This window comes from Scyliorhinus canicula, chromosome 5 (assembly GCF_902713615.1).
Source record: "Scyliorhinus canicula chromosome 5, sScyCan1.1, whole genome shotgun sequence".
Classification (NCBI taxonomy): Eukaryota; Metazoa; Chordata; class Chondrichthyes; order Carcharhiniformes; family Scyliorhinidae; genus Scyliorhinus; species Scyliorhinus canicula.
In genome coordinates this window covers 73,845,670-73,870,920 of record NC_052150.1, presented here as the reverse complement: position 1 = coordinate 73,870,920, position 25,251 = coordinate 73,845,670, and the positions used below count along the sequence as shown (strand labels likewise).

Here is a 25,251-nt window from a genome sequence, read left to right as displayed (position 1 = left end):
ATAAACAGAGAACCCCCCCTCAAAATGTAACACAGCTACACGCAAATCCCCGTACCCAACCCTCAGTTTGAGTCCAATTTTTTGGCCTGTACGAAGGCCCACGCCTCCTCCGGGGACTCAAAATAAAAGTGTCGGTCCTTGTAGGTGACCCACAGATGCGCCGGCGGCAGCATGCCGAACTTCACTCCCTTCCTGTGTAGCACCGCCTTCGTCCGGTTGTACCCGGCCCTCTTCTTTGCCACCTCCGCACTCCAGTCCTGGTAGATCCGTACCTCCGCGTTCTCCCACCTGCTGCTCCGCTCCTTCTTGGCCCACCTGAGCACACACTCCCGGTCAGCAAACCGGTGGTACAGCACCAGCACCGCCCGTGGCAGCTCATTAGGCTTGGGCCTTCTCGCCAGTACTCTGTGGGCCCCCTCCAGCTCCAGGGGCCCCTGGAAGGACCCAGCTCCCATCAGCGAATTTAGCATGGTGACCACATAGGCCCCCACGTCCGACCCCTCCAGCCCCTCCGGGAGGCCCAGGATCCGCAGATTTTTCCTCCTCGAACGGTTCTCCATCTCCTAGAACCACTCCTGCCATTTTTTATGGAGCGCCTCGTGCGCCTCCACCTTCACTGCGAGGCCTAAGATCTCGTCCTGGTTTTCGGAAACCTTTTGTCGGACCTCTCGGATCGCCACCCCCTGGGCCATCTGGGTCTCCAGCAGCTTATCAATTGAAGCCTTCATCAGCTCCAGCAGCTCCGCTTTAAGCTCCCTGAAGCAGCGCTGAAGAGCCCCCTGCTGCTCCTGCGCCCACTGCATCCATGCCACCTGGTCTCCGCCCGCCGCCATCTTGTGCTTCTTCCCTCGCACACCTTTGGCATTGCTATCACTTTTTTACTCGCCCCACTCCTGTTCCAGGTCATACACTGCTGGGGAAATGTTGCTGACTCCTTCCCACGCCAGGAAACGTCAAAAAAGTACCGCTGGGGGCCCTAAAAAGAGCCCAAAAGTCCGTTCCTAGCGGGAGCTGCCGAATGTGCGACTTAGCTCCTCATAGCCGCAACCGGAAGTCGTTAGGTAGAAAGTTAAAAGACAGGACCTCTAGGGTTGTAATCTCTGGATTACCCCCTGTGCCATGTGCCAGTGAGGCTAGAAATAGGAATATAGTACAGCTAAGCGCATGGTTAAACAGCTGGTGTAGGAGGGAGGGTTTCAGATATCTGGATCATTGGGAACTCTTCTGGGGCAGGTGGGACCTGTTGCAACTGAACAGGACAGGCATGAATATCCTGGCCGCAAGGCTTGCTGGTGTCACACGGGAGGTTTGTGTGGCAGGAAGGTGGGGACCAGAGCAATAGGTCAGATGATGAAATGACTGAGAGGGAAGTGGAGAATAGGGCCAGTAAGACTCTGAGGAAGAGCAGGCAGGGAGATATTGCTGAGCACACTGGGACTGATGGTCTGAAGTGCATTTGTTTCAATATGAGATGTATAACAGGAAAGGCAGATGAAGATAGAGCTTGGGTTAGTACTTGGAACTATAATGTTGTTGCCATAATGGAGACTTAGTTGAGGGAAGGACAGGATTGGCAGCTAATCGTTCCAGGATTTAGATGTTTTAAGCGGGATAGAGGGGGATAAAAGGGGTGGAGGAGTTGCGCGACTGGATAAGGAGATTATCACAGCTGTACCGTGGGAGGACACTTCAGAGGGCTGATGCAGCTTGGCAATATGGGTAGAGGTCAGGAATAGGAAGGGTGCAGTCACAATGTTGGGGATTTACTACAGGCCTCACAACAGTCTATTGGAGGTAGGCAGATTTTGGAAAGGTGTAAACGCAACCGGGTTGCTTTTACAGGAACGGCAGCCCCAGTGCCCCCGGGCTGACTGTCCAATTCCAAGATGGCTACTCACGTCCTCGGATCCCCACATCAGCCATTCCATTAGCTTCTTGTTCTTAAATAGTTGTACTAAGTGGCGGCTGCGTGACTGAGGAACCAGTTCGAACATGCGTGGCTGTTCGATAGGCGGTCCTTCCCATTAATGGTATGGAGATTGGAGTTAATTGCTGATTATTGGTTTCTCGTCATGCTGTGATCTAACTGGCCCGCATGTTTTCGCGGCCGGCGCGACATAACCTGTAGATCGTGGCCCATATCTTAACACAAGAATTATTTGACTATCTTTCTGATGATATGCTTGATAGAGTGAGATGAAGTAGGGTGACAAGTAGCCGGTGAGGAAATAAACACAGGGTAGACCAGTTGGGCTCACGGCCCTGTCTCTGTGCTGTAATTTCTCTGTAATTCTATTTAATTCTATTTCAAATGAATGTGTATCTTTTATAGAATTTACAGTGCAGGAGGCCATTCGGCCCATCGAGTTTGCACCAGCCCTTGGAAAGAGAACCCTACTTAAGCCCACACCTCCAACCTATCCCCGTAACTCCCCCTAACCTTTTTGGACACTAAGGGCAATTTAGCATGGCCAATCCACCTAACCTGCACATCTTTGGACTGTGGGAGGAAACCGGAGCACCCAGAGGAAACCCACGCACACACAGGGAGAACGTGCTGACTCCGCATGGACAGTTACCCAAGCCGGGAATCGAACCTGGGACCTTTGAGCTTTGAAGCAACAGTCTTAATCACTGTGCTACCGTGCCGCCCCTGTCGGCCATTCATAATTTAAGATCCAGAACTGACAAAATAAATTGACAATTATATTAGCAGGTCAAGAGATAGATTGATGTTTGTCACATTTACCTTGACCTATGCAAACTGGATGAGTATCCTTCCTTACTAGGTTAGGGTGACACGGTTTCCTCACATAAGTCCCGAAAGGCTGCTGTTAGGTAATTAGGACATTCTAAATTCTCCCCCAGTGTACCCGGACAAGCGCCAGAACGTGGAGACTGGGAGATTTTCACAGTAACTTCATTGCAGTGTTAATGTAAGCCTTCTTGTGTAGGGGCGGCAGGGCCGGCTCAAGGCACCGGCAACTCGGGCAGTCGCCCGGGGCGCCATGTGCTAGGGGGCGCCAGAGACTTGGGTCCCGCGCATGCGCAGTTGGGCCGGTGCCAACCAGCGCATGCGCGGTGGCCGCACTCCCCCAGGGTGGCCGCACTCCCCCAGGGTGGCCGCACTCCCCCAGGGCGGCCCCCCCCCCCTCTGTCCGCCCCCTCGGTCCGCCCCCCCGCTCGGGTCCGCCCCCCCGCTCGGTCCGCTCCCCCCCCCCCCCCCCGCCTCGGGTCCGTCCCCCCGCTCCCCCCTCGGGTCCGCCCCCCCCACCCCGCCCCCCCCCTCGGGTCCGCCTCTCCCCCTCGGCCCCGCGCCCCCCCCCCCCCCCCCCCCCCCCCCCCAAGGGCGCCGAAGTTCAGCTTGCCCGGGGCGTCAGCAACCCTAGGGCCGGCGCTGAGGGGCGGCACGGTTTGATAGAGGTATTCAAAATCATGAGGGGCTGGACTGTGTAGATAGCGAGAAACTGCTCCCACTTGCAAAATAGTTGAGGCCAGGAAGGTGCAGATTTAAAAAGATATGCAAAAGAAGTAAATGTGATGTGAGAAAAACAGCGAGTGGTTCGGGTCTGGAATGCACTGTCTTGAAGTGTGACTGGGTCAGGTTCAATCGAGGCAATCAAGAGGATATTATATGTTTACCTGAATAGAAACAATGCGCAAGGGTGTGGGGAAAAGGCGGGAGATTGACACAAAGTCGCAGTGCCCATTCAGAGAGCTCGTGCAGGCACGATGGGCTGAGTGGCCTCGTTCTGTGCGATAACAATAATGTGATTCTGCGAAAGGGAGGTGAAGAGGTTTATTTAGAATGTAAAGCTAAATGCTGAGAGTACACATCTCCTGCTGATCCCTATTAGCTTATTTCTAACATCTTTTGGTTTTTCTTTCTGCAGAGTAACTTAGCTTCACTGTCTGAATTCTGGAACACTGCCAAGTCTTCACAAGTTGAGAAAATGGAAAGCTGGATCACTGGATCAAAAATTGTCATTTTGGAAGAGGATGTCACTGTAGAGAATGTCATTGACCAGAAGATCAATGAGCAAATGGACAGGGTGGGTGGTAACCTAAATGCTGGCAGTAATTCATTTTATTGTTCAACATAATCGCAAGATTGATAGCAAATTTTCAACTGTTTAAAGACATCTCAATGTCCGGTAATGAAGCCCTGATAATAACTTTGATAATATATTTGGAAAGTCAGTCATATGTTTATGGTGCTAGAAATTGTAATAATGAAACAGTTTGGCAGCAAGCTGATGAGAAGGGAAGTGATCTTCTGCTTACAGTATCAACACTTTGTCAAAATAATTAGTTCATTAGGTTAATATAAATAAAAGGTTGATTTTTAAAAATCTTCAATTTTCCAAATCCAGGACCATTTAATAATAATAATAATAATGCCCTGACATTTTATATTTTATTTATTTTATTTTTCCTATTAAGGGGCAAGTTAACGTGGTGAATTCACCTAGCCTGCACATCTTTGGGCTGTGGGGGTGAGACCCACGCAGACGCGGGGAGAATGTGCAAACTCCACACGGACAATGACCCGGGGTCAGTATCGAATCCGGGTCCTCGGCACCATGAGGAAGCAGTGCTAACCACTGCGCCACCGTGCCGCCCTACCCTGACAATTATGTTTGCGTTATGCTTTGTGACCCCCAGAAGTCTGAAATAATCGAACTTTTCGGTACAAGTATTAATGCCGGCATTGAGGGCTGGATTCTCCACTTCACGATGCCGGAAGCGTGAATCGTAAATGGAACAAAAAAATCAGTTTTGCGCTCAGCGTTGATTCAAATTCCATGCTCCAGTCCCTCGCTGGATCCCATCATGGATTTAAGTACCATTTGTGGCTTGGACACTTCATGCTCCAACCACACCACACACACCCACCACCACACCAAGGCTCCGCTCCTCTCAGGGCGCAAATTAATGCAAGTATTTACAAGCAGGGACCGGTTGCCATGGTTGTTGAGGGGGAGCGGGAGGCGAATGAAACTCTGAAAAAGCCTCAAAGTTTGTCAGATGGGGTGGCTGCCCAGGCGAGGGAGGCATGGCCCAGACGGCCATTGCTGCAGTATGTGGATTTAGAGGCACATCTTTTGCGTTACATACAGCCTCCTGGCTGCTCACAGAGGAAGAAGGGCTTCAGCAGAGCTCACCCCAAACAAAGGACACCTGCACCACAGCCTTTGGAACCCTCCCTGGTATCTGCCCACCTCAGGGCAGAGGCCTCGCCCGTGACCCTGTAGCCATCTAAGATTGCCACCTGCAAAGTACTATGGGAATTATGGCCAACCCAGGACTCAGACAGATACAGAGCCTATTGTGTATCTGAAACACAGGTAATCAGGCCTGATCGAAACCCCCGCTCGTTTGCATTTTAATGGCCCATTTTCCCAGGACAATAGAACTTCAATCAAGCAACCGGTACAGCCACAGACTGATCGGCGCCACTCCCCTTACTCAGAAAGCCCAACTGCCAAGGTCAATGACCGCTAAGGACCCGCCCAGCCACCAAAGCACCCGCCCCTTAATTGGCCGAAATCGAAGACAATGATCACTCTGAAGACCCTGTCGAACTATTGGTCCAAGGTTAAGGACCGCCTTAAAAGAGCGCGAAATCCCAGAGGGATAAAAGAGAGCACAGCCATGTGTTCTGTCTCTTTTTGATCCGGCCTGTGCAACCCAATTGCAGCAGAAACAGCCAGCTAAGTTCAAGACCAACGATCGCTACCTGACGGATGAGCCCAGCAGAGATAGACCCGCTTTCTTCGAACCAGCCAAGTGAAATCCAGATAAAGGCCTTATCCATTTGCACAGTGCCAGTCACCCTGAAGTTAAGTATAGGTTATTGTAGCTGATAGGTGTAGTTTAACTCGTAGTAGATATTGTGTTTGCATGTTGAGGTAACCCTTGTGTATGTAAGCAGACTGGGCGCGATTCTCCGCCCCCCACGATGGGTGGGAGAATAGCGGGAGGGCGTCCCCGACATTTTTCACGCCCTCCCGCTATTCTCCCCCCCCCACGGCCGCCCCACGACACGAATCGCTGCTCGCCGTTTTTTACGGCGAACAGCGATTCTCCCCAGGCCAATGGGCCGAGTTCCCAGGCCTTTACAGCCGTTTTTACGGCAGCAAACACACCTGCTTGCTGCCGTCGTAAAAACGGCCGCGACATGCCCGTTCTGGGCATCCAGGGCCCCGATTGGCACGGCCGTACCACCGATCGCGGGCCCATGCCCCCCTTGGCACGGACGCACTCTTTCTCCCTCCGCCGCCCTGCAGGATCAGTCCGCGGGGCGGCCGAGGGAGATGTCGGCCCCGCACATGCGCGGCTGACGTCATCGTGCGCGTCAGCCGGCGTGACGCTTGGCGCGCGGACTTAGCAACGGTCGCTAAGGTCGTGATGCCGTGCTTCACGGGGCCCCGCTGCTAGCCACGCCCGGGGGGGAGAATCGGGTCCCGGGAGGGGGCGTGGAGGCTGCCGTGAAACACGGCCAGTTTCACGGCAGCCTTTACGATTCGCCGCATTTGCGGAGAATCGCGCCCACTATCTTTTGAACTAACTAACTGGTTGTGTGGTCATTTGATCAAGATAAGGGAAGGCTTGCTGTTCACCAACATTATTATTGTCAACAACCCCCACCCCTCAGGATCACCAACTGTCTCCTCCTCATGAGGCTGGCAGCGCTGACTGCCTCTGTCACCACCGACCAGGCAGTTTTCAGGAGGGCAGACACCCTGGGCAAGAGGGTGTCCTTCCTCTTCTTGCTAACATGGAGCTGTGGGTCCACCTCAGACTCCCAACTCTGGGGGGAAACCCTGCATGAGCCATTTTTGTTCCTGCGGTGAGCATGTGGTAAGTAGAAAACTTAGAAACAGCTCCAGCTGTTAGGATCTTTGGAGCAAACTCTGGCACCCGGGGTTACACCACCCGCTGTGCCGGGAATTGCTCTCAATTCGCGCCAGCAGAGTGCTGGCCCATCTGCATGTCCTGACTCGCTTACCGAATAGTGGCCCGAACGGAAACGTGAATCGCATGCTATTCAGTCCCGGCAGGAACATAGGATGCGATTCTCCATTGCCCGACTCTGAAATCGTATTCGGCAATCGAACGGAAAATGCCCGTTCGCAACCGAATCGGGCCTGGCAGCGTTTTTTGGATGCTGCGGCCCCTCCAATATGGCATAATTGGGGAGTAAGCTGCACGCCGTTGGGGCGGCATGAGGACTTCACCTGAAGGCCCTCCCCCAATGCTCCGCCCTCAATGGGCCGAGTTCCTGACGGCGTGGGACACGTGTGTTCTTAGTTTTCGTCAACCTCGCGTGGCAACTGCAGGCAATGAGAACCTGTATATCTAGGATGGGGGGGAACAAGCTGTTCTGCTGGCCAGGGAGGGGGCATCTGTGGGGGCTGGGGGGACTGGTGGGGGGTGGCGAGGGGGGAGGGTACAGGGGGACATTGTCTGGCAGGCCGGGTCGGTGCGCGACCGGCGCCATGTTGTACGGCGCGACCGCTGCAGGTCATCACCGTGCGCTGCCACGGACCCGGCAATTCTCCGGCCATTTATGTCGGGAACGCCAGGACTTTTACGTGATGCGGCTGCTAGCTCCCACCAAGCGGTTCATTGTTGCAGGGGCAGTGCCAACTTTTCATTGTAAAACTAAACATTTCCTCCAGACATAGCCTCAAAATCGGAGAATCCAGCCCATAGTCTCCAAATGAAGAATTCTAGCAAATGTATTTCTTGAAATCTTTCTATGTGCCGTGCAATGATACATTGCTGCCTTGACACATAGCTGACTGCTCTGTAGCAGTGGGTGTGGCTTTCTGAATATATGCATGCATAGATGTAATTCTCTTTTCAAATAATATAACATCATTCTTTCTTTAAAAAGTATAATGCCGCTGTGTATGAATAAAACTGTTCCAATCATTAATTATTTTATATTGGGTGGCATGTTCTGATATTTTGGTAAAGAGTCAAGTTCGGTGGGAAAACTGGTGTGTTTCCCAGCAGCGGCAATGGTGGTTTTCCCCACTATATCTTGAGCTACTTGATGAGACCATCAATTCACTAGACACGTGCTTTGAGATAGGAACAGTGGTTTTAATCTACTTACTACGGGTCACTGTCTGTGCGGAGTCTGCACATCCTCCCCGTGTGTGCGTGGGTTTCCTCCGGGTGCTCCGGTTTCCTCCCACAGTCCAAAGATGTGCGGGTTAGGTGGATTGGCCATGCGAAATTGCCCTTAGTGTTGGGTGGGGTTACTGGGTTATGGGGATAGGGTGGAGGTGTTGACCTTGAGTAGGGTGCTCTTTCCAAGAGCCGGTGCAGACTCAATGGGCCGAATGGCCTCCTTCTGCACAGTGCTTCAAATGCTCGGAAACTCCATTTAAAGACCGCCCAGCACCTGTTCCAGGTGCAAAGCAGAGAATGGCATCGGAAGGCTGCGTCAGAGTTTTCAGCCCAAGACCTGACCAGAATGCTGGACACGGTGGAGGAGAGACTCTGGATCCTTTCCCCTCGGTTGGGAGGAGATTCTCCAGCAAAGTAACCAACCCAGGATGGGCAGCGGTGACAGTGCTGGTCAGCACCAACTCCTTGGACAGGAGGCCGGGAGTGCAGTTCAGGAAGAGAATTAATAAACTCCTCCGATCAGCCAGGGTAAGTCACTATTCTCATCTGTCTCTGCTCACCCACACACACACACACCCCTACTGCACAGCCTGCTTCTACTCTTCCCACGTGTTCTGAAGGAAAAGCTGTCTCAAACTGCCCGGAGAGAGCACAGTGGGGCAGATGAATGGCTGAGTTGAAACTCCTGACGGAGTTTGAGGAGTGAGCCATCTTTTGGGGAGGTGGGCGTGAAAAATAAATGCGAGGGCCACAACACCATCGTGCATCTCACCAATCTCACGTGAGTTCTATCTCTTATATACATATGCTGCTTCCTTACACTCATACCATCTCCCTTCTCTTGCAGGCACAGCAAGGAAGCAGACAGAGCCTTCAGACAGGGTGGAGGAGAATAGCCTCGACAGTAGCTCTGAGGAATTCTCCAATGTGCATCTGGAAGGCGCATCAGCCGCACCCTCCACCAGCGCAGAGACATACACCTCTGTGGGACCCAGTAGCAGAGAGGCTTCGGGGTCACAAATTGGTGAACACCTCACTTTTTCTGATCCATAGCATTCGGAGACATCCCAGGGATCAGCACGCGGACTCTGATGAGCCCCAGTCAGGTGACATGCCTTTGGGCTAAGCTGTCCCACAGTTGCTGGAGCTCCAATGATAGAGTAGGGCACATCAGGAAGGGATGCCCGCTTCATTCCTCGGATTGCAAGTCTGCCTGAAAGTGTCTCAATGCCTTCTATCTGAGGAGGTCACGTTGGCACTCCGAGGCAGTCTGGCTAATGCTGCGAGGATGTCGGCCACCGTGGAGACTTTGGTGCAGGAATTCTACCCTGCGCTGGTGGAGGCCACGATCTCCATGGCGCAGGGCATGAGCTCCATGGTGGAGTGTGTAAACTCCATAGTGCAGGCACTTGGGGGCATCCAAGAGTACCACTGCCAGAGGACAGCAGGCCTTCTGCACCTTAGTTCAGCTGCCCCTCTATCCCAAGGAGGAAACCTGGGCCTTTGAGTACGTAAAGCAAGACAAAGAGACTGGTCCATAGCCCAGAGCCTTCCACCCAGATGGCTCTGGGAGTTCCTGGCCCATCTACCTCTCGTCCTTCTCCGACCATTGCAGCTCCAGCCTCGTCCACCGAGAAGGGTGACCACACCGCCGACTCTGAAAGCATGCGGGGCCTTGCCACAGAGGACTCCCAGCTAAGTCATCACAGACCACAGAGCGTGGTAGACAGTAGGCTGACTCCACCTCTGCTGTGAATCATGGGTAGACACCGACATGTACAGGTGGGTTTAGAAAGGTGGTAAGTTTAGTTTTACCGATTGGCACTGGTGATGTATCTAGCTTGAAGAAGATTAACAATCGACTTTAATAATTAAACTGAACACCTGAAAATTGTTTTTAAGCTGGTTTACTTTTCTCTAAAACATTTAAAGTAATCTTAATTGTCACAAGAATGCTAACATTAACACTGCAATGAAGTTACTGTTAAAAGCCCCGAGTCGCCACATTCCGGCACCTGTTCGAGTACACAGGAGGGAGAATTCAGAATGTACAAATTACCTAACAGCACGTCTTTCGGGACTTGTGGGAGGAAACTGGGGCGCCCGGAGGGAACTCATGCAGACACGGGGAGAAGGTGCAGATTCCAAACAGACAGTGATCCAAGCCGGGAATTGAACCTGGGACCCTGGAGCTGTGAAGCAACAGTGCTAACCACTGTGCTACCGTGCTGCCACACAATCATTTCCCAGTACAATATCACTTAGGTGGTAGAATATTATGCCTCATTCATTTAGTGTTCATTGTATTCAGAAATATGTTGACGCACTGTAATCAATGAACAAAGAGCAATACAGCACAGGAACAGGCCCTTCGGCCCGCCAAGCATGTACTGGTCATGATACCACCCTTGGTCAAAACCCTCAGCACTTCCTTGTGAGAGAAACCTTAATGGCAGCTATTAATTTTCTTGGATCCCAAAGATCTTAATCAAGCAATGAAGAGGAACCATTAAAAGAACAAGAATAATATTTAGAAGGATGCGGGGGGGGATCTTATAGAAACATATAAAATTATAAAGGGAATAGATAGGATAGATGCGGGCAGGTTGTTTCCACTGGCGGGTGAAAGCAGAACCAGGGGCATAACCTCAAAATAAGGGGAAGTAGATTTAAGACTGAGTTTAGGAGGAACTTCTTCACCCAAAGGGTTGTGAATCTATGGAATTCCCTACCCAGTGAAGCAGTAGAGGCTCCTTCATTAAATGTTTTCAAGATAAAGATAGATAGTTTTTTGAAGAATAAAGGAATAAAGGGTTATGGTGTTCGGGTGGGAAAGTGGAGCTGAGTCCACAAATGATTAGCTATGATCTCAATGAATGGCAGAGCAGGCTCGAGGGGCCAGATGTCCTACTCCTGCTCCTAGTTATTATGTTCTTATTGTCGGTGTTGTGCTTGATTCTGCTCATGTTGTGCTGATATGGCACCATTTGTTGGTGATGCTGTTGATGTTGCCTTGCTTATTAGTGGTGTTGCTGGTATTGCTGATGACGTGTTCTGCTTCACCAGGTTAGGTGTAGGTAGACTATGGATGCTGTTTCTTCTCATCTGTTTACTGCTTTCAGTCTTGAGGTGTAAAACGTTGGAGTCACTGCTTCATTAACAACTTTTGCTGGGGTCCAAGTTTTCCTGATTGGATCCTGTACATGTCCCGATTGTTCTCTCGACAAACCAGGCAAAGGATTTGACATGACTGTTGAAATGTTGACTTTTTTCTTCCTGTGAATCAATGAACTGTTGTCTTAGTTCCTCCTGGTCAATTTGAGGGTGTATCTTGCTTGGCAAAGCTTTCTTTCACTTTCTACCATTGAGTAGCTCATGTCATCCTGGAGAGGTGTAGCTCAGAGAGACAACAGAACAAAGAAAAAGAACAAAGAAAGGTGCAGCACAGGAACAGGCCCTTTGGCCCTTCAAGCCTGCGCTGACCATGCTGCCCATCTAACCTAAAACCATCTACACTTGGTGGGGCATTTCAGGTTTGGGCAGGGCTTTGTCGATTGGGAGCGGTTGCTGTATAATGCGCTTAAGGCGAGTGTTTAGATGAACTCAGAGCCGAAGGCAGGGTTAGGGTGAGCAATCTGGCAGAGTTCCTGTATTTGGAAAAGGTCAAGTTCGCCATTTGAGGTATGGAGGAGGGCTTCACCTTCAGGTGGAAGCTGTTCATCAACTTCTTCAAGACGTATTGAGTCATCAGCAGGGTGGACGGTGTCAAAATCTCTCGATCTACTTTGGCATATCTGGTCTCAGCTGTTAGAGGTTTTGATGGAAATACCATTGGCTTTCTTTCTTGTACCATGGTTGCTCCCAGTCCTTTGGTAGAAGCATTAACTTACAGAGTGACAGGGCTCTTTCTGTCATATAGTCAGAGACTTGTCTACTTTCAGACTACTGGAACTCAACATCTTCTATCATTTTAACACAGCTCTCATGCCCATATGTCTGTCCTTGGACCACTGCAATGCTCGAGTGAAGCCCAGCACAAGCTGGAGGAGCAGCATCTCACCTTTTGGCAGCAGCCCTCGGGATTCAACGTTGAGTTTGGCAACTTTAGATTTTGACCTTTCTTCTCCATCTTAAACCTCCCTTTTTTGAATATCCCATACATGTGTTGCCTCAATGCAACCCCCTCCCTTCCCACACCAGGCCACCTGTCTTTTTTTCTTAAAGTTGCAACTTTTTGTTGTGATTGCTACAACTCCATCACATTCTTCCTCCTTTCAGTTCTAACGAAGAGTCAATTGGCTCGAAACGTTAATTCTTTCTCTTCTAATAGATACCTGCAGACCCGCTGAGTTTTTCCGGCGTCCTATATTCTTCTCTTATTGGCTTGTTCTGTGTTCTGGCAAGTGAGGAATGAAAGAACTCAAGGACTGGATCAAGCCAAGGAAACTTCTCAGTGTTTCCTTGTCTTGTGAAGCTTCTATCTCAGAGGCAGTTGAAATTCTTTCAGATCTTGGCTTCACTCAGTTAGGTGTGCACACCATTGTGAAGAATTGGCATTCTGTCACCTTCACAATGCATTTGGATGTGTATCTAGATCCCAGCTTTCTTGTTTCATTCAATAACTTAATGTAGATTGTAGTCATGATCTCTCATCTGCCCCATAGTCCTGGCTATAATTCCAACAGTTCCTTTGTATCCTTTATATGTATCATCTACATTTTGCTGGAACACATCTTGGTATCACTTTATAGTCAAATGTTAGATGCAGGAATTTGTACCATCAAAGGTACAGTGTTGTTCACAGTGAAGATTCTTCATCAAGCTTCATGCTCCAGTAGCCATTTCTGGCAACATGCTTGCTGAAATCTTTTGCTCTTGCCGGTGATCTCCTCCAGTGTTAGAATAGTGTAATGGTTCCTCTTCATTGCTCAATTAAGATTAAGATCTTTGGGATCCAAGAAAATTAATAGCTGCCATTAAGGTTTCTCTCACAAGATGATGGATTTACCTAATCTGAAGTCTCTGTGAATCTGGCCATTGTTTTCTTTTCTTCTGTCTCTTTCAAATTTTTGTTTTATTACTGTTGATGCTTCACATGTTAGATGAAGCACAGCTTTCTTCTCTGGATCAACGGTGATGTGAGACTCAACCATCTCAAAGGACTGTGTATACATTTGGGCTAGATATACTTGCTTCTGATCGGAGGGCACTTTTCAATGGGGGTACAAGGTTCAGCTCTTAGAGACAACTCCTTCATCTCAGAGTTTACTGAGATCAACTACAGTTCACAACTTCTCAGGACTATCTGGTTCCGTGATGTGGAATATGCAGTTAACACTTTCCTTTGGGTGGCCCTCCGATGAGGGTTATTCCAGCTCAGTTTCCCTGTATGTTGTTAGCATGTAAGGTGAGGTACGAGAGACTGCTCTTGATACCAAGACCACTTTCAGCCGAGAATTACATCAAAGAGTCTTAGCTCTTGTCAATGGTTCTCACGGGGGAAAATTTCCCATTGGTTGGAGTCATACCTGGCACAAAGATGGCTGTGGTTTTTGGAGATTGATCATCTCAGTTCCAGGACATCAGTACAGGAGTTCCTAGGCCCAACCATTGTCAACTGTTTCATCAAAGACCTTCATTGCATCATAGGGTCAAAATAATAATCCTTATTATTGGCACAAGTAGGCTTACATTAACACTGCAATGAAGTTAATGTGAAAATCCCCTAGTCACCACACTCTGGCACCTGCTCGGGTACACAGAGGGAGAATTCAGAATGCCCAATTCACCTAACAGCACGTCTTTTGGGACTTGTGGGAGGAAACCGGAGCACCCAGAGGAAACCCACACAGACATGGGGAGAATGTGCAGACTCCATACAGGCAGTGACCCAAGCGGGAATTGAACCTGTGATCCTGTGGCTGTGAAGCAACAGTGCTAACCACTGTGCTACCGTGCCTCCAAAAGTGGGGATGTTTACTGATTACACCACGTTCCGAACCAATGACAACTTCCCAGATACTGAAAGAGTCCATGTTCAAATGCAGAAAGACTTTGAAAATATCCAGGCTTGGGGTGCGAAATGGCATGTAACATTCACACCACATAAGTGCCGGGCAATGACCATCTCCCCTTGACATTCAATGACATTGTTATCGCTGAACCCCTCCACTATAAAGATCCTGAGAGTTGCCATTGACCAGAAACTGAACTGGACTAGCAATTTAAATAGTGCAGCCACAAGAGCAGATCAGTGGCTGGCAATTTAGCTGCACCTAACTCACTTCCTGACTCCCCAAAGCTTTTCCATCATCCACAAGACACAAATCAGAAGTGTGATGGGATATTTACCACTTGCCTGTATGAGCGCAGCTCCAACCACACCCTTCCAGGACAAAGCCTTTATTGTCACCCCATCCACCAACTTAAACATTCATCCTCTCCACCACCAGCGCTCAGTGTCAGCCCTGTGTACCATCTACAAGGTGCATTGGAGGAACTGACCAAGGATCCTTCGACAGCACCTTCCAAACCCATGACCTCCCCCACCTAGAAGAACAAAGGCTGCAGATGTATAGGGTTACAACCACCTGCAAGTTCCCCTCAAAGTACCACACTATCCTGACTGGAAGTAAATCATCGTTTCTTTACTGTTGTGGCTTAAAATCTTGGACCTCCCCTCCTAATAACATTGTCGGTGTTCCTACACTGCATGGACTGAAGGGTTTAAGAAGGTGGCTCATGACCACCTTCTCAAGGACAATTAGGGATGGACAATAAATGCTAGCCGAGCCAGTGACACCCACATCACAGGAAATAATTTTTTAAAAGATCAAAATTACAGATTATGGGTGGGATTCTCCATCGCGGGACGCCCGGAATGCATTCCCTGATGCGACGGAAGAATCACGAGTCGGTGCAAAATTGGAATTGCACCTGGTGCCCATCCGAACACAATGCTCAGACTGCCCGCTGGCAGCATGAACGAGGTCCATTATACTTTTCACATGAATCTCCTGTGATTTCTAGAACTAATTTGAATGATTAATAAATAATTTTTACCTGTTTGCAACAGGTAAGTGATGTACCTTTTAAATGGTTCTTTGTCAAATACTTCCTTAAAATCCACATCGACAAAATCCACTACATCCTTTCATCAACCTTCACTGTTGCTTCATCAAAAATTTATTGAGGTAAGTGAAGCGCAGTCTGCCTTTTCCAAATTACTGCTGGTCTATGCATAATTGACACAAACCTCCCCAAATTACCGTTGCCTTTTCTCCCCCCGATTAATTCTTCTGAAAACCTTACACATGACTGATGTTAAATTAACTGGCATAAGAGTGTCACACCCCAATGCACCTCTCTCTAAGACTAAAATCTACCATGCCATTGTCCTTACCACCCTGTACAGAATCCTGGGCCCAGCAAAGACCCCACATTAAATCTTTGGAATGCTCACACCAAAGACACTTGAGGTCCATCATGTAAATTTGATGGCAGAGCAAAATTATAAATAATGGGGTCCTTCATCAACCTGGCCACAACAGCATAGTGCACACCCTCCAGAAAATTCTGCCATATGGATGACTACAGAATCCCCAGCAGATTTTCTTGTGTTTCAGGGAAAATAGTGTACAAGGTGGTGCAGGTATTTTCACTCTGTATTGAACCCCGGAGTAAGAAAACCCTTGCGAACAAATAACCATATTGGTCAAAACTACAATCACACATTTAGAATGCAAGCTAACATGGTTTCTTGGACAATAAAGATTAATACTTAATATTTTATCAGTCAATGCATGGAACAACACAGTTCAACGCGTGTTGGTCTGTCTTTCCCGTAGATCCCTGGACGACTGGTACTACACTTGGTTCCTTGAACCTGTTCCCTTATTTTATGAAATCCTTTGAGATTTTCGTTTACTCAGCTTAATTCTCACATACAAATCCCTTGGCTGCTTTAAGACTTCAACTCAGGTAGAACCTTTTCCAATCAATAACTTCCAGTATTATAGCTGATGAAGCTTCCAAATCAAAATAACTGCTCAAACTATGCACCCCACAGCTGCCTGCTGAATGCCCTCTCTCACTCTTCATAATCAAAGACTCCTCCCACCCGGCTAACTCACTCTTCTTCCATCAGGCAGGAGATACAAAAATCTGAGAACACGCACGAACAGACTCACAAACAGCTTCTTCCCCGCTCTAACCAGACTCCTAAACGCCCCTCTTATGGACTGAACTCATTGGCTGGGATACTCCGCCAACAGGCGGGGTGGGCCGTACCGGCGCCGAGGAGTGGCGTGAACCACTCCGGCGTCGGGCCACCCGGAAGGTGCGGAATCCTTTACACCTTCAGGGGCTAGTCTGGTGCCGGCGGGGTTGGCGGTGCGCCAACTGGCACCGAAGGGCTTGGTGCCATGCCAACTGGCGTCGATGGGCTTCCGCTGGCCGGTGCGAGTTGGCGCATACGCGGGAGCGCCAGCATGTGCTGGCATGATCCCAGCACATGCACAGGGGGTTCTTCACGCCAGCCATGGCGGACGTTTACAGCGGCCGGCGCGAGGGAAAGAGTGCCGCCACGGCACAGGCCCACCCGCGGATCGGTGGGCCCCAATCGCAGGCCAGGCCACCGTGGGGGCACCACCCGGGGCTAGGTCCCCCGCGCCCCCCCCCCCCCGAGGACTCCGCAGGACACCCGCAGAGCCAGGTCCCGCCGGTAAGGACCTTGTTTGATTTACGCCGGCGGGGCTGGCCTAAAATGGGCGGCCACTTGGCCCATCGCGGAGCGGACAATCTCCGGGGGGGCCACTGCCAACGGCCCCCAACCGGCATGACGCGATTCCCGTCCCCGCCGAAAAACTGGCGCCAGAGAATCCGGCAGCCGGTTTCGAGGCGGGATTTACGCCGCCCCCCGGCAAGTCTCCGGCCCAGCGGGGGGTGGGAGAATTCCGCCCATTAACACTACACCCCTGTATGCTTCACCCGATGCCGGTGTTTATGTAGTTACATTGTGTATCTTGTGTTGCCCTATTGTTGTATTTTATATTTCCCCCGCGTCTTGACTGTGATAGAGAAATTCAAACAGCATTCATTAGATAAGCAAAACTGAACTTTATTCACTAATTAGAACTGCTAGCAGAAATGGCAGAAACTTGGAGTCGGAAGGCAGTCAATTACAAACTGCGGAGTCCGTCCCAAGTCTGCGATAGTACAGAAAAGAAGGCGATTCTTATACATTATAGGATCAAGATAACATGAATACAGCTTGGTCAGGAATTTGATTGAAAGTAAAACATAAGTAATAATCGTTACAATGGCGTCACCTTTCTGACCTTTAGGGGACTTGAGTTTCATATCATTATCTTGTCTTTGTTTTAAGAAAGGGAAGAATTTGTTTAGGAACAGGAAGAAATAGTTGTTCAGCTTGTTATGTATTAAGATTACTTCTAGGTTCAAGCCTTATCTAGACTCTCAGGACATGCTGTCTATGTGTATTCTGAATCTGTGTCTTAGGTTAAATTCAATTGTACCAAGAAGACTTGACTACTTTTCCCATCATGCCATTATTTGCTTCACACAATACCACACTATTATGTATTTTTAAAAATTTCCTTTCTATTCATGTACTTAATGATCTGTTGAGCTGCTCGCAGAAAAATAATTTTCACTGTACCTCGGTTCACGTGACAATAAACAAAAACCAAAAATCACCCTCTGTTGCAAATAGCTTTTTAACAAAAAGTGCAGCTTCCCGAAAATGACTAAAACTGCACTTTACTACTGATTCTCCCAAGATAGGCTTCAACTAACAGCTAAGGGCAATTACTCTCCCTTAGGGCAATTACTTTAGCACGAGAAAACCTACCTCTACTGGATCCACTGAACACTAATGCTGGATTCTTACTGCAATCTCCAACCGTGTGTTTCATACAATCCATACAGTGCAGAAGGAGGACATTAAGCCCATCAAGTCGGCACCGACCCCTGAAAGAACATCCTACCTAGGCCCAATCCCCCACCCTATCCCCATACTCCACATAGGGGCAATTTAGCAGGGCCAATCCACCTAACCTGCACATTTGTGGACTGGGAGGAAACTAGAGCACTTGGAGAACACCCATGCAGACACAGGAAGAATGTGCAAACTCCACACAGTCACTGAAGGTTGGAATCGAACCCGGGTCTCTGGCGCTGTGAGGCAGCAGTGCTAGCCACTGTGCCACCTTGTCTCATTACTCAACCAGGTTGAATTTGAGAAATTGCAGACTCGTCAGAGAGATTTTACGCTTCTTTCCAGATGTTGCACCCACTTTGCCAACCCCACACATGGCTAGTGTGAGCTCAAAATCGCCTCCCTAGTGTTCTTTCTTAGTTATATTATAGAATTTGATATTTAACGGGATACCAACTTTAAGGCTTTCTTAATAACATGATCTAAATTAGTGAATCATTCCCATAATATGTACAAATTAAGCCTTTCATTTTCATCATGCTTTGCTTATGTACAGTATAATTTGTTAATGTAAGCCTTCTTAATTATTTTAAAGTGTCAATGAAATGACATCCAACAGTGGCAGTACAAATGATACAAGCATTGCAGACCATCTCGCTTGTGAAACCACTGCAGCTGACCAACCCATTTGGAAGCAAGCATTAAGAGGGCGGGGCTAGCGGCGTGGGGAGGGCGGGGCTAGCGGCGTGGGGAGGGCGGGGCGTCCCGCGAGGGGGTCCTGGTTCCTGATTCCTGAGCAGGCTATCCAAGTCCAGAAAAGTTAAAGTTTTACATCCCAGGAAAACAGGTAAATATTTGGTCGGTGAGCATTTGCTTGTTACCGGGATAGGGTGGAAGTGAGGGCTTAAATGGGTTGGTGCAGTCTCGATGGACCGAATGGCCTCCTTCTGCACTTAATGTTCTATATATTGAGTTTGAAGGGGTAAAGTGTGTGTCTAAGACTAGTGTTTTAAACCTGATTAACGGTAGTTTATGTGATTATGAAAACAGAGCCAGCTAAAGTGAACTAGAAAACTAGGTTAAAAATTAAGACAGTAGAGATGCAGTGGCAAATCTTAAGGAAATAGATAATGGCTCTCAGCAAAATCTAACCTAGTGAGAAAGAGGATTTGTGAGATGGTATATCATTATGACTGAATATGAATAAAGAAGTTAGGGATAGCATCAAAGTCAAAGAAACAGTAACAAACCTTCAAAGGTTAGTGGTAGGTCGGAAGATTGGTCAGATTATAAGAACCTGCGAAGAATAACTAAAAAGAGAGGAAGTAGAGAATGAGAGTAAAGGCTAATATAAAACAGACAGTAAGAGTTTCCACAGTATTTATACAGGAAATAAGTAGCTAAAGCTAATGTTGGTCTGCCAGAGAGAGGGTCTGGGGAATTGATAATGGAAAACAAGCAAATGGCAGAGGCGTTGAACTGGTATTTTCTGCATTAGAGAAGAGGAACTTAAAACAATCACCACCACAAGGGAAAAGATGCTGCAAAAACTATTAGAAAGACTGAAAAGTTCTTAGGACTGGATAGTCTGCATTATAGGGTCTTAAAAGAAATGGCTACAGAGATTTTGGACGGGATTCTCCACTTGCCGACGGCAAAATTGCGTAACGCAATTGGGCGAACAATAGCCTCCAATGCCGAAATCGGGGTAGTCGCCGGCTTGACGCCACATCAGGATGCTCCGGCACCCTGAAAATGACGTAAATGTGTCATTTTCCGCGTGCGGTTAAGGTACAGTAGGCATATCATTAGTGGGCCTGACACCCTATTCTCCGGGGCCTCCGAAATTCACCGCCTCCGATGGACCAAGTTCCTGACGGCGTGGTTCTCTTGTGATTTCAAAAACGTGAACCTGGCATCACGGCTGGTGAGCGAGAGAGAGGAGGTAGGAAATGGAGTGGAGTGATTGTGTGCTGACGGCCCGGACACCACCCCTGCTGGCTGGGGTGGGGGGCCCCCTGCCAGGGCCGGGTGGGGGGGGTGGGGGTGGGGGGGGTGGGGGTGGGGGGGCCCCCCCCGGCCGGAGAAGGGGGCAAGAGGCCAAACAGCTGGGGTGCCCCCCCCCAACAGGACTGGGGCGGTGCCCAGGCACCAACCGCCAGTACGGTGGCCACCTTGCTGCGCACCAACTGACCACTCATCTCAGCCCCTGGTTCTACACAGTGACACCGGCCATATGGGTGTGCCGACCTCCGTATTCCACCTTCCCTCGCCACAGCGTGCCAACCACCCACCAGGAGACCACCCAGGGCTGCACCCACGTCAGCCCCCAGTGAAGGCAGTGCCGGCCAACGGTACGCCTAGCGGCAGTGACAGGCACTAGGACCAGGGGCAGTGAGTGGGGGAGGGACATGCGTGGGCGGAGCCCCAAGTGCAGACCATCGAACCCGGTTCGGCACGGGAGTATGCACCATGCTAACTTGTTGGCCTTTCACCCCATGCAGACAATGGCGTTTGGCATTCAACCGGCAATGGTGGCCGCCGTGGTGATGGTCGCAGCACTGCGAGATGCCCTGCAGCCATGTGAGTGGGAGCCACTCAGAGAGCTTGGCGAAGCAGCTGCAGCAAAGCGACCAGCAGAGGAACGGGCTGCAGACGAATGGCTGCAGAGGGGCAGGTGGCAGCCACACAGGCTAGAGGGCCGGCCAACAGGCCAAGGAGGAGGAGGCTCTGAGGAGGTGCTGCTTGAGGCCTCGTGTGTACAGGTGTCGCCTGTCATTTGAGGACCTGCCAGACCGGGCATGCCTTCGGAGATTCCGGATTAGCAGAGACAGTGCGACACATCTGCCATTTGGTGGCACACCTGGCGCCGCGGGGGTATGGGGGTGGGCACCCGCACCTAGTTCCTGTCAAGGTGACGGTCGGCCTAAACCTTTACATGATGGGCTCGGCGCACAGGTGCATCCACACCGTCACAGAGGCGCTATATGCCCAGGCGGAGCAATAAATCCATTTCCATGTGGACCGCGCCCACCAGGATGTTCAAGCAACAGGGTTCCCTGCCATTGCTGGGATGCCCCGGGTCCAGGGGGCGATAGACAGGATGCATGTCGCCCTGCGGGCACCTGCGGATAAGAGGCCCATGCACACAAAGCGAAAGGGGTTCCACACAATGAACATCCAGCTGGTCTGTGACCATCAGCTGCGGATCGTACACCTCAGCGCCCGATACCCAGGCGGTGTGCACGATTCCTTCAGCCTGGCACACTAGGTGGTCCTTAACGCTCCTGAGCTGGCACCACGCCCTGCTGATGGACTCCTCCACCTGCACCTGCAGGTGCTGAATGCTCACCGACATCCCCTCTTGTAGTCCCTGGCTGTCTGACTGCATCTGCACTGTGGCTGGGACTGGATGTTCCTGGAGCCCGGGACCCGTACGGGTGGCAGCTGGTTCCTGGGGCCGGGCTGCTCTCCGACTGGCCGGCACATCGGCTGCTCCTTCCTCCACCTGCTATACTGGATGTGATGTGTGATGCTCACAAGTTAGTGTCCCAGGAGCCTCTTCACTAATATGCCCAACCGAGGTGATAGTCTTTGGGATAGTGGAGGGTGTTGGAGACAGCTGTGACGGAAAGTCAGTGTCATCCTCTGATCCGAGCTCCGGGGTGTCCTGAGTCTCGGGCGGAGGACTTGTGTTCAGGCTGCTCTCCCCGTCAGTGCTCGGTTGTCTGGAGGGCACCGGCTCTAGCATTTGCTGGGGGCGGGGGACTCAGGCTGGACTGGCCCCATGTCGGGCAGGCCCTGTAAGACTCAAGATGACATGTATGATTAGACAGGGGGCCGGGCGGGGGGCGCTGGTGAGTGGGAGCGGGCGAGGAGGCGAGGGTGGTGGTGGTGGGGGGGGGGGGGGGGGGAGGTGGGGAGGGGGGGGTTTCGGCTGTCCTCGGGTGGGTTTGGGGTCGAATTATGGTTGTATGGGGGTGGCGGGGTTAGTGCCAGAGGCATGGAGCAGCCAACTCACCCTGGCCACCCTGAGAAGGTCGTGAAGTTTCTTCCGGCTCTGCATGCCTGTCCGGACAACGTTGCCCACGGCGTTGACCGCCTCTCCCACTTGTTCCCAGTCACAGCGGACAGCGGCTCCCGGGCCGGGGTAAAGGGTCATCCTTCTCTCCTCCACGGCATCCAGGAGGGTGTCCAGCTCAGTGTCCCTGAACCGGGGCACTGCTCTCCTTCCAGCCATCTTGTTGACTGTGGATTACAGACGGAAGAAAGTGGAAGAGAGTATGTCTGGGGTGTGTGGGGTCCTTAATTATGCTGGCTGCCTTTCCGAGGCAGCGGATTGTAGACAGAGTCGATGGATGGGAGGCTGGTTTGCGTGATGGATTGAGCTACATTCACAACCTTTTGTAGTTTCCTGTGGTCTTGGGCAGAGCAGGATCCATACCAAGCTGTGATACAACCAGAAAGAATGCTTTCTATGGTGCATCTGTAGAAGTTGGTGAGAGTCGGAGGTGACATACCAAATTTCCTTAGTCTGTAGGGCAGCACGGTGGCCTAGTGGTGAGCACAGCTGCCTCACGGCGCTGAGGTCCCAGGTTCGATCCCGGCTCTGGGTCACTGTCGGTGTGGAGTTTGCACGTTCTCCCCGTGTCTGCGTGGGTTTCGCCCCCACAACCCAAAAATGTGCACAGTAGGTGGATTGGCCACGCTAAATTGCCCCTTAATTGGAAAAAATAATTGGGCAATCTAAATTTATTAAAAAAATAATAAAAAAAATAAAATTTCCTTAGTCTTCTGAGAAAGTAGAGTCGCTGGTGGGCTTTCGTAACTATAGTGTCGGCACGGGGGGACCAGGACAGGGGGCACCAGGCAGGCACCAGCTCCTTTGGAACTCTAACTCTTGGCTGTAGAAAACATATCGATCCTCTTAACCATACTGCCTGCACCACTATTACATTCCTTTGTACTCCCCCCATTGAATGGATGAGGGTACCACAGGACTGAGGTAATTTTGCTCATCTTCCTGGAGTCTGTTCTGTTGTCTACACGGGTTACAAGAACCCTGTACCTGTTAGGCAAGGGCTGAGACGCCTATGATACTACCATTTGGACCCTGATACCTGCCCCACTCCTGGTCACATCCTCCCATGCCTGATTATGTATCAAATGTGAATGATGTAATTTATGGTGTATTCGTGTTCCCGTGGTATGAAAACAGAAAATGTTGGAAAGACTGGCAGCATCTGTGGAGAGAGAAACATTCCATCTTATTTCCATGTTATGCTCAAAGGTTTGCTTCAAATTTGAATAACAAAAGAACACAGAATCAGTATATGTAAAATTTCTAGGTGATTGCTGTGTCCTTTCTTTCAGGATCTCACAGATGCCTTCCATGTTGCCGACCTGGGTGCTCTTGTAGATCAGCATCTGCGATGGCAGAGAGCACTGCCTCGAGTGAAACCTTTCTACGCTGTGAAATGTAACAGCAGCAAACCAGTGGTTCAGATTCTTGCTCAAATGGGAATGGGCTTTGACTGTGCGAGTAAGGTAGGTGTAATATCCTGAGAGATGAGCAACCACCATGGTAGATTAACAAATGAACAGTTTATTAAAGTGCAAAACTATATACAGAGAGTGAAATAAAAGCAATCATGTTCCAAGACTCCAAACTCCTAACTAACTGGGAAACCTGTGGCAGCACGTTGGCAAGTGGTTAGCACTGCTGCCTCATGATGCTGAGGTCCCAGGTTTGATCCCGGCTCTGGGTCACTCTCCGTGTGGAGTTTGCACTTGCACCCCGTGTTTGCGTGTGTTTCGCCCCCACCACCCAAAGTTGTGCAGGTTAGTTGAATTGCCCCTTAATTGGAAATAATGAATTGGGTACTCAAAATTCAAATAAAACAGGGAAACCTGCGCTCCATCCAGGGTTCACGCACTCCAGAACCATTGCCAGAACAGATCACATGACCCTCCGAGAACTCGCCCCCAAAGGGATATGCTACCATATCCCTCCGCCTTTATGTTCCTGATTAACATTCTTCAATGAACAAAAGAACTATTCACAAAAGTACACAGTAATTAGCTCCCAAAAGAATCTCTTTTCATGGAGCCAGTCAGGGAATTTGATCCTTTGAGAGCGACACAATTCACTGACGGTGCTTTAGCAGTAGAGGCAACTTTGAGTTGAACCTCAAAGCGTTAACTTCCCATTGGCACACAGGTAGTTTCCTCAGTTCGCCCTGGAACATTACTGGGCCCGTCTTCAGGGTAGCTTGCTGTGACATAACCTTCATCTGTGGCTATATCACTAACAAGCCTATTAGGGCCAGGTTGTCCCGGTGGATCTATGTGTTGTTTTCTTTCCCTCAAATGGTCCAGGTGCTTTTTTAACCTTCTCCCTTGAAACTCTATCTCGCACAATACTGTGCCTGTTTTGGCCATGGCTGTTCCCGGGATCCAATTTGGGCCAGCTCCAAAATTCTTCATATGTACCGAATCTCCCACTTCTTTTTTTTAAAAATAATTTTTATTGAAATTTTTACAAAATAAAATACAAAATATAAACATCTTAGGTCTATTAACATACAACCGCGGTAACACCCCATGAACAATACCCCCCCAGCTTCAATAGCAACTTCAAACAAAAAGAAAAAACAACAACAAAGAAAAAAAGAACAAACAAGAGGGAGATAGCACCCTCCACAAACCCATGTTCCCAGTTCTCCCTCCCCCCAATACTTACCCCCCCCCCCCCCCCCCCCCCCGGGCTGCTGCTGCTGTCGGCCTATTTCCCTACCGTTCCGCCAGGAAGTCCAGAAATGGCTGCCACCGCCTGAAAAACCCTTGTACTGATCCCCTCAGGGCAAATTTCATCCTCTCCAATTTAATGAACCCCGCCATATCCGAGATCCAGGCCTCCACGCTTGGGGGCCTCGCATCCTTCCATTGGAGCAAGATCCTCCGCCGGGCTACTAGGGACGCAAAGGCCAGGACCCCGGCCTCTATCGCCTCCTGCACTCCTGGCTCCACTGCCACCCCAAAAATTGCGAGTCCCCAGCCTGGCTCGACCCTGGATCCCACCACCCTCGACACCGTCTTTGCTACCCCCTTCCAAAACTCCCCCAACGCTGGGCACGCCCAAAACATAT

General features: G+C 50.1%; 1 protein-coding gene across 1 annotated transcript in view; it reads left to right on the top strand.

The window, feature by feature from the left end:
* The first annotated feature begins 3,891 nt into the window (after positions 1-3,891).
* LOC119966051 (ornithine decarboxylase 1-like) overlaps positions 3,892-25,251 on the top strand; it is a 100,256-nt gene continuing 78,896 nt past the window's right edge. The window contains exons 1-2 of the mRNA XM_038797215.1: positions 3,892-4,052; positions 23,477-23,650. Coding sequence (XP_038653143.1) covers positions 3,954-4,052; positions 23,477-23,650 — 273 coding nt within the window. The 5' untranslated portion in view covers positions 3,892-3,953. The remainder of the gene's footprint in view (positions 4,053-23,476; positions 23,651-25,251) is intronic.